General features: G+C 37.8%; 1 protein-coding gene across 3 annotated transcripts in view; it reads left to right on the top strand.

Moving 5' to 3' along the window:
• The window catches only part of ATL1 (atlastin GTPase 1), a 78,223-nt gene that overhangs the window by 48,864 nt on the left and 12,636 nt on the right, over positions 1–16,723 (top strand). For all 3 annotated transcript variants that reach the window (XM_073895213.1, XM_025870085.2, XM_025870086.2), the window contains exons 6-9: positions 187–237; positions 2,496–2,552; positions 15,226–15,318; positions 16,394–16,532. In XM_073895213.1, the coding sequence (XP_073751314.1) occupies positions 187–237; positions 2,496–2,552; positions 15,226–15,318; positions 16,394–16,532 (340 nt within the window). The remainder of the gene's footprint in view (positions 1–186; positions 238–2,495; positions 2,553–15,225; positions 15,319–16,393; positions 16,533–16,723) is intronic.

Genomic DNA, 16,723 nt, shown 5'->3' on the forward strand with positions numbered 1-16,723 from the left:
CGTTGTCTGTTGTTTTTCAAGCTTTCTTTACTATTCTCTCAAGGTCTTATAAATACCATTATTTAAGAATACACTTAAGAGAGTTTGATTTTGTGAACACTGATATTTACAAAAATAAAAAATGACAAGTAAGTGCTTCAGCGGATGCTAATTATTTTCTCATTTTAACTTCATTTCTTAATCAAGGTATATAACTTATCCCAGAATGTCCAGGAGGATGATCTTCAGCACCTCCAGGTAACAATATGTATACTCTTTTTTTACATATCTGGTCATCTTTTGAGGATGTATAGGTTTTGTTGGGCCTTCTTCTACTTGGAAAACTTAATTCAGAAAGATTTAGAAACATAATCAAATAGAGGTTGTCCTATTTCCAGGTTTCTTGTTTCAGCCTGTACAGTTATGTTCTTTCTAATTCAGTTTTCAAATTTCTTTGTTCCTCTAAAGCTACTTGCTTATTGGCCCTAAATATGTGAATATATATGGCAGATTAGGGCAAGTGAACCAGCAACCAGGGTAGAGAAAAGAATCTTTGGTTTAAAAATGACCCAAAATGTAAAGTTGATCTAGTTATAAAATAAATAGCTCAAGGAGGTGAAAAGTACAGCATAGGGAATATAGTCATTAATATTGTAATAATGTTGTATGGTGACAGATGGTGATTACACTTATCGTGGTGAGCACAGCATGATGTATTGAGTTATCAAGTCACTGTGTTGTACACCTGAAACTAATAAAACTCTGTATGTCAGCTATACTTTAATAATACGTTTTAAAAACCTGGGTAAAAATCTGGGTATCTCCTGGGCTCAGTGCTCCTTCCAGTCTCCAAGCAGCACGTAAATCTCAAATAAGTAAAAGATTAGATATTTCCTTAAGCTAGTTCACATCTCTGTAACACTCTCTGCTCTTTCAATGCATGTTATTTTGGTTACATAGCAAAACCTGTTGTTTCTCTGATAGTTTCCTTCTGCATATTTTACAGAAAATTTTGCTTTAAATATATAATCTATCTTGGCAATAAGAGCCATGTACAAATTTACCAGACAACAAAGGATAATAAAGCAGGGTAACCTGTGATGTTGGAAATAGCATTTGGAGTTCACATCCAGCATTATTCCCAAATATATTTCTAGTACATCACACGGCATTTATGACAAATAGGCAATACACTGAATAATTGTTTCTTATAATAAGTACGATTTACTTCTTCAGGCCTGTGTCATAACCTAGCCAATTATTTTCCAAGCTAATGGTATGGCACTGTTGAATACCAGCTTAGGGATTTCTTAAGAAGGCTGATTTTGGACTTTGATATTGAGTAAGTAATCTTTTTCTGAGACCATTTAAAGTTTTTCCTGTAAATGACAACACCTCAGCCTCCTCAGAAGAGATTGTGAATTCCAATTATGTTAGTAGATGATTCTAACATGAGTGTGTAATCCCTCGACCAGCTGCCTTTTAGACATGATATTCCAGACTTTCATTGACTCACTCTAATCAGATGCCTAGGAATTACCCTTGGCTTCCTAGATGCTTCTGCAAGAGAGGCAAGGTGGTGCTGTGGGAGCTATCCTAAAGGGGCAAGAGGTGGGAATCCTCTGTGTCACTTCTGCCCCAGCTCTGAGAAGCTGCTGTGGCTTATTAGTCTTATGGATGAAGTGGCATTTCCTGTGTACAGCTGGGGAAACCCACTGGCCTGGGCTGGATGAAACGCTCCTCAGAGGCCTAATCACAGTCACCCGCTCAGGTCTTTGTTCTCTAAAACCTTACATTTATGGCAACACAAAAACTGATATGGTTCCTCTCAATTGGGAGCAATTAGAAAGAAGAGAAGGTGGCATATCGGATTGTATTTTTAAGCCAGATGCCTTTATGCCTTTGTTAGTAATTCAGTCCACTGTGCCGTTAAATTTCCTCAGGCAACAACTTTTGTAAATATGTCCAGCATAGTTCATGGCTGTCTGGTCTGATCTGTGCGAATTCTGCTTTGAAAGTTTATTTACCATGTTACTTTCTCCCCCATCTTCCCTACAAAAAACTGCCCTACATTCTTGATATAAAGGTATTAGCCTGAAGTAGAAACTTTATTTTTAACATGTACTTTATGTCCTTAACTTTTATTTAAAAATTACCGTAGTTCTGCTGGAGGGGAGGGGGTTGGGGGGGATAAGGGGAGAGTACATGATGTAATGAGCATTGGGTGTTATATAAGACTATGAATCACCTCTACCTCTGAAACGAATAATACATTATATGTTAATTAATTGAATTTAAATAAAAAAATAAATTTAAAAAATTACTGTAGTTCTGCTTTATCTAAGACTTAGTTCCTTAAAATGATTATTGTAACCTTAATACTATAGTATTATGTCTTGGCGAGGAAAAAAAAGAATGGAAGAAAGCACAGAAGTAGAACTTTGCTGATACTGAAGTTTTTCTCTGTGGTGTGTGTGTGTGTGTGTGTGTGTGTGTGTGTGTGATTTTCCATCTAGCTTTTCACTGAGTATGGCAGACTGGCAATGGAGGAAATATTCCTGAAACCATTTCAGGTGAGTGGAGGGTAAAATGATGGTAAATTCTTACTAAATTTTTCTGAAGAGTATAATATAACCAGGTATATTAAGTAATTGAGAGAGTCACATTTCTTCCTTTTTTATTTCACTCAAGAAGTTCTTTGATAACTTTGTTAATGCTATTTGATGCAAGTAGGAGATTAAAATAGGGAAATAAACATTTAACAAACTGGGAAAATGAAAAGATGAATTAGATTATTTTGGTTCCTACAAGAATATCATCTTTTCTCCCTTGAATCCAACCCTAGAGATGTCACAAAAACTAAAAAAAAAAAAAAATTTGATGAATTTGTCAAACATAAAAGTTAAAAACAAACAAGATTCCTGGGAAAATGGGAGTTACAAGACACAGCAAAAGCTAAATGAGTACCAGAGACAGGATATTGGGTTGGGGCAAGTTTTTTGGAGGTGTTTTCTTTCTTTCTCTTTCTCTTTCTCTCTTTCTCTCTTTCCCTCTTTCTTTCTTTCTTTCTCTCATTTTATTTATTTAAAGAAATAAATATAGTTTGGACCCATGTGGGGTCCAAACTCAAGACCCCAAAAGAATCCCATGCTCTTCCAACTGAGCCAGCCAGGCACCCCACTTTTTTCTTTCTTACACATTGACCTGTGTGAACCATCACTTGCTTCATTGCACTAGGTATCAGAATAGCAACCAGCTCAGCCTCTGCTTGGAACAGCAGGATAATGTCAGGGCAATATCTGAGCTTGTATTGAGTGGTATAAGTGATTATTTGGCCCATTAATGCTCCCTCTGCCTCAGCCCTCTTTATATATCAAGAACCAGGAGATTATAATTAAGTCAAAGAGCCTTGAAAACCTGGAGGAGGTACAGATTTAAACACCAACGACTGCTTACCTGAAGCATGACAGCCTCAGCCTTGGCTTATCAGAGGGGCTGAAGCTAAGTCTTAGACTAAATAAAACCAAGAATGAATGAATGAATGAATAAAAGAAAGAAAGAAAGGGGGAGAGAGAGAGAGAAAGAAAGAGAAAGAAAAAAAGAAAGAGAGGGAGGGAGGAAAAGGAAAGAAAGAAAGAAAGGCCTCCAAAAAACTTGCCCCACCCAATATCCTATCTCTGGTACTCATCTAGCTTTTGCTGTGTCTTATAACCATTCTGGTAAGTGATGTTAAGAATGGGGGAGGCTATGCATGTGTAGGGGCAGGTGGTATATGGCAGATCTCTGTACCTTCCTTTCAATTTTATTGTAAATCTAAAACTGCAGTAGGAAAATAAAGTCTTAAAAGCAAAACAAAACCATTCAAAAATGTTAAACTGAGTAAAGAAAAAAATAGGCAAAGGACATATAGACAATTCACAGAAAGGAAACCTGAATGGCTAACACATTTTTGAAAGGATGTCAAGTCTCACTGAAAATCAGATAAAAATTAAAACAACAAGATACCATTTTATACTCATAGGCAAAAAGTTCAACAAGGGTATAATACAATACCAAATGATAGCTAGGATTTGGGTAAGGGGGAGCACTCAGGCCTGTTGGTGAAAGTGCAGATTGGAGCAGCGATTCTGTGAAGCAGGGAAAATGTGTAAGGATATTCACTGTAGCATTGATAGAGTAGTAGTAGTAGGAAGTAGGAGGCAGCAGAGGTGTCCATCACTAGACGAATGGGTACATAAATATGGTGAGAAGCACATTCTGGAATATTTTGCAACATCTAAAGGCAATGAACCCATAATCTACAGAGTAGCATGAATAGAGTATACTGAATTGAGTAGGAAAAAAGTTTGAGATTTAGAACACAGTAATTTATGATTTCTTAAAATGCTCTATATACACAAAAATAATACATATTAGAGTGAGTATGACTGAGAGCAGACAGTTGAATGGGAGTGGGGATCTGGGAAAAATAGGATAAAGCAAGAAAGGGGCCTTTGCAGGGAGAGACGATGGTATGCTTTGAGTGAAGAAGGAGTGTGGAGCTTTCCCTGAGGTCTAGGGAAGGGGGTGGGGAGAGGAGTCCAGGTAGAATAAAACCAGTCCCTGCTTACAATCTTCTCTTTGGTTTACAATACCTACTAGACCCTGTTACCTTTATTTTTTTTAAGTTTTTATTTATTTATTTGACAGAGAGAGCACAAGCAGGAGGAGCAGCAGAGGGAGAGGGAGAAGCAGGGTCTCCACTGAGCAGGGAGCCCGATACGGGGCTTGATTCCAGGACCCTGGGATCATGACCTGAGCTGAAGGCAGATGCTTAACGACTGAGCCACCCAGGCACCCCTAGACTGTTACCTTTAAAAAACAATAATTTGTCAGGTTGATAGTTGGAGTATTATATAGTAATTGGGCTATCAGCTTTGATTTTTCTCTTCTCTGAACTTGTTACTCTCCAGATCCATTGGCTGACTGGGAACTCCATTGTAAATTCTGGAAAGGATTTTTAAGTCTTACCAGCAAATGTTACTGCTTCTTACACTTTGCCAGAAGAAAAGAGACTAACCCATGCTTTGATTAGATAGATAGATAGGTAGATGAAAGAAAGAAAGGAAGGAAGGAAAGAAGGAAGGAAGGAAGGAAGGAAGGAAAGGGAGAAAGAAAGAAGAAAGAAAAGAAAGAAAGAAAAAGAAAGGGAGGGAGGGAGACACAGGGAGAGGTACTGCTTTTGGTAAAAATAATAATAATGAATTGAGAACAAACAATAGACAAAAACTTTAAGAGATTATCACTTGTTGGCAAACTGGTAGCATTTTGAAATGTCAGTCAGAAAAAGTTTTTGTCTTTATTTTATTTTATTTATTTATTTGTCAGAGAGAGAGAGCCCAAGCAGGAGGAACAGTAGGCAGAGGGAGAAGCAGGCTCCCCACGTAGCAAGGAGCCCAGTGCGGGGCTCAATCCCAGGACCCCAGGATCATGACCTGAGCTGAAGGCAGCCGCCTAACCAACTGAGCCACCCAGGTGTCCTGAAAAAAAGTTTTGACTGAATGAGTCAACAATGACTCCTAAACAAGTTGGCACCTGTAAATCAAATTATCTGAAATTGGAATGAGAATGTCATTAAGTAACAAAAGGGGCTTCCAAAGATATATACTAATATTTAAAATGCAACCAAATTCAAAACAAAAAATACTACACATCATGAAATTAAAAGGTAATATGCTAATGTAGTCAGATCTCAGAATGTTTAAGATATCAGCAAATAATTCACATTTTTTATTTTACCTTTTTTTTAAGGTTTTATTTATTTATTTTTGTGAGAGATATCAAGCGAGTGTGCAGGAGCGGGGGGTGGGGGTGGGGTAGGGTGCAGAGGGAGAAGCAGACTCTCCACTGAGCAGGGAGCCCGATGTAGGGCTCGATCCCAGGACGCTTAACCGACTGAGCCACCCAGGTGCCCTAATTCACATTTTTTAAAAACATCGTTAAGAGCTATGTTAATGAGCTTACCGCCTACAGAATAATTCACATTTAAATTGAAAAAGTCTCAAGAGAAAAAGTTCAAATATAAAATAACTTTTAAATCAAAGTTCAGTTAGTTCACAAGCTGTTTTGAGAGGTCATCACTTCTAACCTCTTCCTCTGTCTCAGAAGACAACAGCTTTATTTACTTGGATAAAAGTGTGGAGAAGAAATTTTAAACATTGCCTGAGAGACTAAGGTGAGAGGTAATGAAATTTAAAAAATAATTATTTGTACTCGAAACTAAATTTAATAAATATAAAATAGAAGAATTCTTACCTCTGAAACAGTGAAATTGTAAATAATGAACAAGATCTATCACAGGCAGGAAAAGGGAGGGCAGTTAGTCAATGAAGTGAATAGCTAAATTAACAGATTAATTTGATTCTTATATCAAAGCCAATTTATATCAAGCTAACAAATTATTTGTTGTATTACTAAAAACTGTTTTTAAGAAGAGAACTAAAAGGGAAGTGAATTCAGTTTAAAAGCAGTACTGAAGTGTAAAGTTTAGCCAGTGGTGTGCTGATAAATGTTTACAGCTGGCTGGCGAGGAGGGAGGAGGTGGTCCTGATTGAAAGCATTAAGTGATTTCTGAGGTACAAATACATTTACCAAGGCTGATTTCAAGCTGCAACCGTGATGTCAACTGACTTGTGAAATTCCTCAAACTTTAACAACTGCTCCTTGTGAGCCTGTATTTAGCACACTCGGGAAGTGGAACCCAGAGCAAGACGTAACATTTGAGGACTGAATTAGCCACTGGGCACACCCTGGCAGAGGGCATCTATGGGAGGGGAGTTTCTGGTAACAGAGAAATGGGATGCTGTGTCTATGTACATTTGCATGTACAAGTGCTTAGTAACAAGTTTTACCTGTAATAGGAAGACAAGAAGGATTAAACCCTAAAAAAGCCTTCCTGCGTACAAACTTTAATTCTCTTTTCTTAGAAGATTTATTTCATTCCTCAACACATATTTTAGGTATACTTACATTTCTTCTCTGCTCTTTCACCTCCTTAGTGTTAAGTACTTCACCTTCTGGATTAATTAATTCATCCCAGTTTTCTCCCATAGCATTTTTATGAACTATTTTCATATGCTTAAAGGCCCTCCAACACCCTAGGCCTTAGAAATAGATTTGACTCACTACACCCACACCCACACACACAAATGATAAGTATGTGAGGTGATGGATATGTTAGCTAACCTTACTGTGGTAACCATTTCACAATGTATATGTATGTCACATCATCATGGTGTAGAACTTAAACATACACAATGTGGTATGTCAATTATATTTCAGTGAAGCTGGGGGGAAGAAGATCTGAATCCTCTTTGTGAGATAAGATGAAACTCAACTTTTCATGTTTCTTTTCGTGGAGATGTAATTTTAGTGAGCATGCCAGTGTTATGGTTAAACTGAAGATTGGTGGAAAATAACAATAGAAGAGGCATATAATATATTGTTGTATTAGGATAAACCTCCTGTTTCTCACAATTTCTCATTCAGATTGGGCCTATATATGGAAAATTGGGAATTATTTTACTCTGGTTTAAGTAAACTCTGGTTTACTTAATTATATTTAAGGACCCTTTATTCCCATGTTTAAAAAATGTTCATCTACAGAATAAATTCTTTGATAGTGATTTCAACCACTTTAAAGTAAAATATTCTTGGTTAAAGATCTCTGCTGACTGTAACTGCCAAGTCATACCAGAGAAATACATGACTTCACTGAGAAAATGAAAGGCTGTTGTTTGCCCGGTTGGGCTGTAAGTTAAAGGAAAGGATACGACGGTAGGGCTGAGAAAAAGGACAGTGTGTGAGAAAGCTGTCTTATCCCGTGTTCTGTCCAGAGAGTCATTTGCATGATCTGAAAGCGGCACGAATCAGAATAAATATGCATCTGGCCACGTAGAAGCAGATCAGTGGTATACAGCAGGATTCTCCCAGTGTCCACATTTAGGTACCTGAAATGTCTAGAAGACTTGTATAACAAGAATAATTTATTGAGCATTTATTTGTGCCAGGCACTGTGATAAGTATGTTTCTTACATTATTTAAATGACACTATAGTTATATAAAAATAAATAATAATGTTCCTTCTTTACTCTTTCTGTTTTTTAACTGATGAGGAAACATTAAGGCACAGAGTAGTTGAGAAGCTTGTCCCTGGTCACGTAATCTCTTGGAATTGCAGAGCTGCTCATCAACCTACGTTCATAGGTGGGCTACAGGTTCCACACCCCGGCACTCCAGCACTCTTCAGCGCTTCTCTTCCTACCCCTAACCCTAGGCACTTACTCAGCTATCTTGCAGTCTCAGATTTGAGTGTGCACATCCCATCTCACTAAATTATAAATACCTTAAGAGCAGGAGCTTTGTAGTTTGCTTTTTTTAGTCTGGTACACCTAAGTTCATACAGCAGATGTTCAATTAATGTTTGCTAATTATGCTGTCATATACCTCTTTGGGATTGTATATAGTTTACATATAAGTAAATCCATTGGACTTGAAATTGAAAGACCTAGTTTCAAGATCTGGTATAGCTATTACATATCCATCCTAGTATTACCTCTTTACGTTTTTAAGATAAGATCCATAAACAGTATTAAGTCATAAATTGGTGTGAGAGTCCCCAAAATATTTGTACTGGGCATGGCCCCTTCTTGAACTGCAGAAACACAATCATGAAATTCTCTTTCAGTGGGTAAATGTAGTAGTTCCTGAATTGGAAGTATTAGTTGTTAGGGACACCTGGGTGGCTCAATTGATTAAGCATCTGACTCTCAGCTCAGCTCAGGTCTTGATCTCAGGGTTGTAAGTTCAAGCCCGGCATTGCACTCCCCGCTGGGTGTGGGGCCTACTTAAAAAAGAAAGGGGGGTACCTGGGTGTCTCAGTTGTTAGGCATCTGCCTTCAGCTCAGGTCATGATCCCAGGGTCCTGGGATCAAGCCCCGCATCGGGCTCCCTGCTCCGTGGGAAGCCTGCTTCTCCCTCTCCCACTCCCCCTGCTTGTGTTCCCTCTCTCGCTGTGTCTCTCTGTCAAATTAAAAAAAGTCTAAAAAAAAAGTATTAGTTGCTGGGTGGTGATACAGAAAGAATAAAATAACATATTTCATTAGTTAAGACTAACAGAAAAACGTTAGATGTTTTCGGTTAGCAATAGTGATTGTATATGGTACCATCAGATTTAAAGGTGATCCTAGTACAGAGTCTGAAGATGCTTCAAGTAGTTGGACAAGGCTGAACTGCTCTGAGGCAAGAGGATAAGCCTTGGCTCCTGGCTCAGGGGATAGGCTGCAAAAGGCAATGAGTCACTGATGTGTGCATGTTGTAATTTAATACCTGTTCTGGCCTAATTTTTTAATATATGTTAAAAAAAGATGTATTTAATTTGGAAGGTATTAATCTGGACTCCTTTAGATTTTTCTCCAACTTTTCTGCTTATGTCCTTGGTGATTTTTGCTCAAAGAGATTCTTCAGTCTCTCTTTTTTTAAAGATTTTATTTTATTTATTTGTCAGAGAGAGAGAGAGAGCAAACCAGGGGGAGCAGCAGGCAGAGGGAGAAGCAGGCTCCCTGCTGAGCAAGAAGCCGGATGCGGGACTTGATTCCAACACCCTGGGATCATGACCCCGAGGCGAAGGCAGACGCCTAACCAACTGAACCACCCAGGCGTCCCTTCAGTCTCTCTTTTTTTTTTTTTTTTAAAGATTTTATTTATTTATTTGACACAGAGAGAGAGAGACAGGGAGTGCAGGAACACAAGCAAGAGGAGTGGGAGAGGGAGAGGCAAGCTTCCCGTAGAGCAGGGAGCCCGACGCGGGGCTCGATCCCAGGACCCTGGGACCATGACCTGGGCCGAAGGCAGACGCTTAACGACTGAGCCACCCAGGCGCCCCCCTTCAGTCTCTTTAGAGTACAACGCATTATAGGTATTTTTAGCCCATAAAGGACATTGGTTCTTCAAGTGGATTTTTTGCTTGCTATGTCTATAGGTGTCGCTATGGGTAGGTTCCTGATTCCTAGAGAATAGAGGGTATTTTGGTCTTTTTTTATCTGGAGGGCCACAAATTTGTTTTGATTTCTACTCTGTTAAAGTATTCAAGCCCCTCTGAAAAGTCACCTATGTATTGGAGATTTTTAAATCGACGATTTTTCATTCAAGTGTTTTTCTTCTGATTCCTGTATTTTATGTTTGAGGCCATTTAAAAAAGAGAAGACAAGGTTCCCTTTACTTTAGCTAAATACCCAGAAGATTGTTAGAAAATTCCTGAGGTCTATTTATAACATTTCCTATGATCTTTATTTTGTTTACAACTTTGAATCTTTGGCCAATTAATCTCTAAGAGAAAGTCTTCTGAAATGGCTTATGTGGTGTTTTGTCTATTTTTCTTGCCTTCTAAAGACTATTAAAATGTTTTAATTTATTATTATTATGATTATTTTGAAGAGCTGGGTTGTTTAAATGTTCTCCTGGTCTTTTTTTACCCTACTGCTCTTAACCATTTTTTTTTCCCATCTGAGGGACTAACAGTTAAGTGAACTAGTTCGAACAGGACTGATAATTCAGGTCAGTAAGTATCTAACAAAATCCTAAATTATGCAGCAAATTTCTGTCTTTTTGGGTTAAAGAAATTCCCTGAAACTCAACTCTAGACCAGGGTTTAAATTCAGCTTCTATAGAGTCTTCCGGTTTAGCAATTTGATGTTGTTTGGGGCAACGTGGCTAGTCCCTTTCTGCAAAAAGTCCTGCAGAAATCATTTAGGGGGTCAGGGGAAGGAGCAGAGGGATTGAAGGGGTGAAGTGAGCAGTGAAGATAAAACTGAAAGAGATACACGGTATCTCAGAAGGTAAGAGAGTCAAACTGAGAGCCATGATCTTGGATTCAGCCTTTTGTTTTGAGGTTTACTAATTACAGTTTACTAATTAAAGAGGCTAACTAATGAGTGTTTGATATTTTATCTCTTAATTTTTATAGAGCTCCCCTTAACTGTATTAGTTATTTATTTTGACATGTACAAAGATCACCATAATGACCACTGTTATTCTGAATTTATTTGAAAACATCATTTATTCTTCTGAGTGCAATAATTAGGATTATAATGCAATACAAATAGAAAGCAGACGTTTTTCCAGGAGGAGGGTCCAGCTTTGATATATGCAAGGCTGTAACAAGTTGGTCAAAAGTGTGTGCTCTGAAAAACAGCTTGGTTCCTCAAGCGAGCAGAGGTCAGGACAGTGCTGTATAATCAATAATCTAATAGTCATTGATCCTGTGTTATGGACTAAGCACAGTGACTCACAAATTGACAGGATTGAGTGTCCCCTTAAAAGTTTTGTAGGGCTCCCAAGGCTAAGTTTGACTAATTACATTTGTGTAAATTTGTTGCCACTTTAACAGACCTCCAATCATTAGTCTTTGGGGCATCTTGATTGGTCTGGAGACTTACAAAATTTATGCCTTTATCTGTTCTTTCTGGACCACTTCCCTATATATTGAGTGACACAAGACAATTCAAGACAAAGGAAAAATACATGAGATGAGACTTTGTATGAATTGTCCAGCAAAAGAAGGCAAAGCAAGCAGCAAAAGCATAAAGAGGCTGATAGCAAAAATATTTACTGAATGGTATACCTCCAAACCAAAAGTTATAATAACCTTATACAAAAATTAGGTCTAATTACTTATCAAATGAGTACTCTTCCAAAACTAAAGGTTGAGTTGTCCTATACAAAGACTTAGAACTGATGACCTTATATGAAGACCTATTGGGTCTTTATAACAAAACTAAAGGTTGAATTGTCCTATACAAAGACTTAGAACTGATGACCTTAGGTGCTGAGCCAGCCAGGTGCCCCAGCGGTATTTTTAAACTCTCCTCTCCAAAAGAATCTCTCCTTTCCCCAGAAAATACACATACATGCATGCGCATGCGCGCATGCACACACTAAATAAAATAAAATAAAATAAAATAATCCATAGTGCAAACCAAGAAGTGCCCCTGGTTTCAGGAGAGAAGATGTGAGCCAAGGATTTTATATTCAGCAAAACTGACTTTCATATAGAAAGTCACAACTGTTATAAAGGTCACAAACTTACCAACACCTAAGAATGCGAAAAATATTGTTTTTATGAGCCCTTAATGAGAAAGCTACTGACAAATGAACTTCAGATAGGCAAAGATGACATAATTTCACCAAAGGGGAGATAATCATAAACTGTGTGCCTCCTGATAGAAGAGCACTCCACCAAAAAAATATGACCTGAGATCAAGGCTCTGTACCCAGCTGCCAATTTGCAGAAAATCCAGAGGACAGAAGAGCATGTTGAACTGCCTGTGAATATGCAGTTAGCAAGGTCCGGGTTATGGAAATCTTTACAGGTCAAAGTCCTAGGTTCTTTAATAGGTAAACTGTAAGGGAAGAGAAGAAATGGAGGAAGAACCCAGAGATTAAAAGAGAATTAAGAGACGTATCAACAAAGGCATGTGGGTGGTTCAGTCAGTTGGGTGTCTGACTTTGGCTCAGGTCATGATTTCAGGGTCCTGGGTTTGAGCCCCACACTGGGCTCCCCGCTTAGTGCTGAGTCTGCTTCTCTCCCTCTGCTCTCTCACCTCATGCTCTCTCTCTCAAATAAACAAAATCTTTTAAAAAAAGGCATATCAACACATTTTAATAAGCAAGACTAAAATATTCAGTTAGAAGCTCAGAAGGTATAAAACTTTTAGAAAGATCATTTAAAGATAGCTAATTTCATGAAAACTGATTTTTTTCTCAATTTCCTACATTTTCCCAGAAACTAAAATTTGAAGTATCTCTTAATTATATAAAAACATACTTTTAGGGGCGCCTGGGTGGCTCAGTCGTTAAGCGTCTGCCTTTGGCTCAGGTCATGATCTCCGGGTCCTGGGATCGAGCCCCACATCAGGCTCGCTGCTTGGCGGGAAGCCTGCTTCTCCCACTCCCCCTACTTGTGTTCCCTCTCTTGCTGTGTCTCTCTCTGTCAAATAAATAAAATCTTATAAATAAATGAATGAATGAATGAATGAATGAATAATAAATAAATAAAAGCATGCTTTTAGGGGCACCTGGGTGGTGCAGTCAGTTAAGTGTTCAACTCTTGGTTTCAGCTCAGGTCATGATCCCAGGGTCCTGGGATCAAGCCCCACATTGGGCTCCCTGCTCCGCGGGAGGCCTGCTTCTCCCTCTCCCATCCCCCTGCTTGTGTTCCCTCTCTCGCTGTGTCTCTCTCTGTCAAATAAATAAAATCTTATAAATGAATGCATGAATGAATGAATGCTTTTAGGGGCACCTGAATGGCGCAGTCGGTTAAGTGTTCAACTCTTGGTTTCAGCTCAGGTCATGATCTCAGGGTCCTGAGATCAAGCCCCACGTCTGGCTCCGTGCTCAGCAGAGTCTGCCTGGGAATCTGCCCTCCCACTCGTGCTTTCTCTCTCTCTTTCACTCTCTCTAAAATAAGTAATTTTTTTTTTTAAAAAAGCATGCTTTTAGCAGACGTCAGATTGTAAACTACAGTGCATGTTTGATGCTCCTGTTGAGCCAGTGCAGCAGGGGTTTTGAAGTAGCCCAGGTTTAAATGCTAGCTGTTTCATCTCTTTGTGCCTTTGGCCAAGTCCTTAACATCAGGTGGCGGGGCTTTTTAGATTATCTCTTCTGAAAAGAATCATAAATTATAACCTGTCTCTTGGCTGTTTCAGGAATGCATGAAATATGTGTATAATTCCTGGCATTGTGGTTGGCATATAATAAGCACTTAAAGGAAAGCTACTATTACTTTGGTTTCAAGAGGTTTGGGGTGGGGCCCAAGAATTCTATACTTTTAAAAGCTTCCCAAATGATTCTAATGATTATTCTAATTTTGGAAACACAGTCCCTGATAAAATCCAGTCCTTCTGCATGTGAACAAATATTCAGCTTCAAGGATGTTTATTAATGCATTTCTTAGAATAATAGAAAAACTGGAAAACATCTAGGATAATGACAAAATAAACTATGGTCTATCCATTTGCTAAAATATGTGGCCATTAAAATAAAAATCGGATAGCTAACACAGCACTATGTGCAGGCACCCTTCCAGAGATGCCTTATACATATCTCACTTAGTAATCCTGTGAGGTGGGTTCCATTAATATCCATACTTGACAGATGAGGAAACTAAAAATATACATGGCATTACAAATAAGTTTTGAAAAGGAAACATTTCTAAACTATCAATAATAATTTTTATGGGCGCCTGGGTGGCTCAGTTGTTAAGCGTCTGCCTTCAGCTCAGGTCATGATCCCAGGGTCCTGGGATCGAGCCCCACATTGGGCTCCCTGCTCAGCGGGAGGTCTGCTTCTCCCTCTCTCTCTACCCCTCCCCTTATATTCCCTCTCTCACTGTGTCTCTCTCTGTCAAATAAATAAATAAAATCTTTAAAAAATAATTTTTTATGATAAAGAATGTGGCCTTGTTAGAGGACAGACTGAATTAGCTTTCTATCAAAGTATTTAAAAATCATCATACGATGAAGTGATCAAATCATTTGCAGCCAAAAACAGTAGGAAAAAAATTATTACAAAGGTATGTTAGTTTTTTTCTGCTTTTGTGTGTTTGCATATTTGTCAGCTTTTTATTAATTTGTAATTTGTTATTTTTCTCATTCTAAATAAATGTTCACTTTCAAGACCAATTATGTATTGTTTTTCCTATTGAGCCCTCCCCCCAACAGATTGTATAAACTTTGGGCCCCATAAAACCTGGATTCCTACCCATCTGCATACTGTGTATGTATACTGAGAGCCTCTGAAGAAGAGAATGGGACAAATGTAATAGAGGAAAAATATTTAAAGAGATGATAAAACTTTCCTCAAATAAAACTTGAGTCTTCATAAAAAGTTGTCCCCAAATTGCCAAGATGAATGCATGCCACCAAGAGATAAGAGACGGAGGTGCCCTCAAACTGGCTGAATGGCTCTGTGTGACTACAATGAGTTTTGGGGTAGCTTTCTCTTTTCACTTAGTGGGAACAGGAAGGATGATCTCATAGGGAAGAGATTGCTCAGAAACTTTCAAAGGTTTTATGTTTGCTTTTATAATTCTACAGTGTGGTGTAGAACTCTATTCAAATGATAATAATAGTGTTTAATTGTTTTCAATATAAAGCCCAGGGAGGCCATTTAAAGTCCCCTTATCAATCTTTTCTTCTTATTGTTTCTTAGAGTCTGATATTTCTTGTTCGGGATTGGAGTTTCCCATACGAATTTTCATACGGAGCTGAAGGTGGCTCCAAATTCTTGGAGAAACGCCTCAAGGTTTGTTAGATATTTAGGTGCATGAAATTTCACCAATAGTGAATAGAATTATTTTTGTTGGAATGATTTGCAGAATGGATACTTATTAGATATAATCTTATTTGACCCTTCTAATGTCTCTACGAACAAAGATTGGTATTTAATACAATACTTTCAGAGTTACAGTTTTAAATATTATCAATAATTATGATACAGATAATTCTTTTGTAGATATCTACAAAACAGTGATTTATTCCTAATGATAAAATTTGAATACTTAAGTCCATTCAAGGCTGACAGTACAAAAATCTGGAGTCATGTTTTAGTAGAGGTTTAAAAGTCAATTTAACAGAAATATCTGATTTTGAAAATCCCCAAAGTCAGTCTTAGAACATTTTGCTAATAGTTCACGGAAGTGAAATTAGAGGATTCTCCATTTTCAGTGTCAGGATAGTTCAATATTGAATGAATTATTTACAATGGACAGATATCACAACAAATAACTACTGAGAAAATTTTTAAATTAAGATTAAATACGGTTTCTTGATAATCAGGATCTCTCAGCTTATCTTTTTAGGTTTATAATTACTTTTAGGGTTGTACTATTAACTAACTGTGAAATACATTTGAAAAAATGGGGACAATTTAGCTTATAAATACCCAACTATTCAGATGCCTTTCTAGAATTTAAATGTATACCTACCAGGTGACAAGAGGCTGTCTTGAGTATCTCCTGAAAAGAAGGTAGGAATATCTTATGATCTATTCATGTTTCCTATGAGTACTTGAATTAAAAGTGGAATTTGTAAGAACTAGCTAGAATAAAACCCCATTAATTTGTACTAAAAAAATGGGAAGGCCCATCTGAGTTAGCATAAGAGTAAACATTTGTTAATTCTAAAAATAATGCCATATGTATGCTATACTTAGATATGGCCGTTCACCCAACACTTTATTTTTTCTTTAGTACCAGCCCTATCATGTCATTTTTATCATTGTGGGACCAGAAGATGTAGCAAATAGAAGATGTCACAGAATTCTTTTGGAGTTCAGTTTATGATGAAAGTAGTTTAAACTTTAGAATGATTTGCTGCAGGTCTCAGGGAACCAGCACGAAGAACTACAGAATGTTCGAAAACATATCCATTCCTGTTTCACCAAAATTTCCTGTTTTCTGCTACCTCATCCTGGCTTAAAAGTAGCTACCAATCCAAACTTTGATGGAAAACTGAAAGGTTTGTCTTTTTTTTTTTTTAAGATTTTTGTCTTTTAATGAATATGTTTACATTACTCATCCTGGTTATAAAACTGTCATTTTATCTACTGGGCTTAGAGCTGCTAATTTAGGTTATCCACTTATGTGAGGCTGATGATTAAAAATTACCAAGAGAACTGGGAGTCCTGGGCTGGTGCTGGAGCACACCCC

This window comes from Callorhinus ursinus, unplaced genomic scaffold, assembly GCF_003265705.2.
Source record: "Callorhinus ursinus isolate GAN/ISIS: 27379988/994484 unplaced genomic scaffold, GSC_fseal_2.0 scaffold8, whole genome shotgun sequence".
NCBI classification, from domain to species: domain Eukaryota; kingdom Metazoa; phylum Chordata; class Mammalia; order Carnivora; family Otariidae; genus Callorhinus; species Callorhinus ursinus.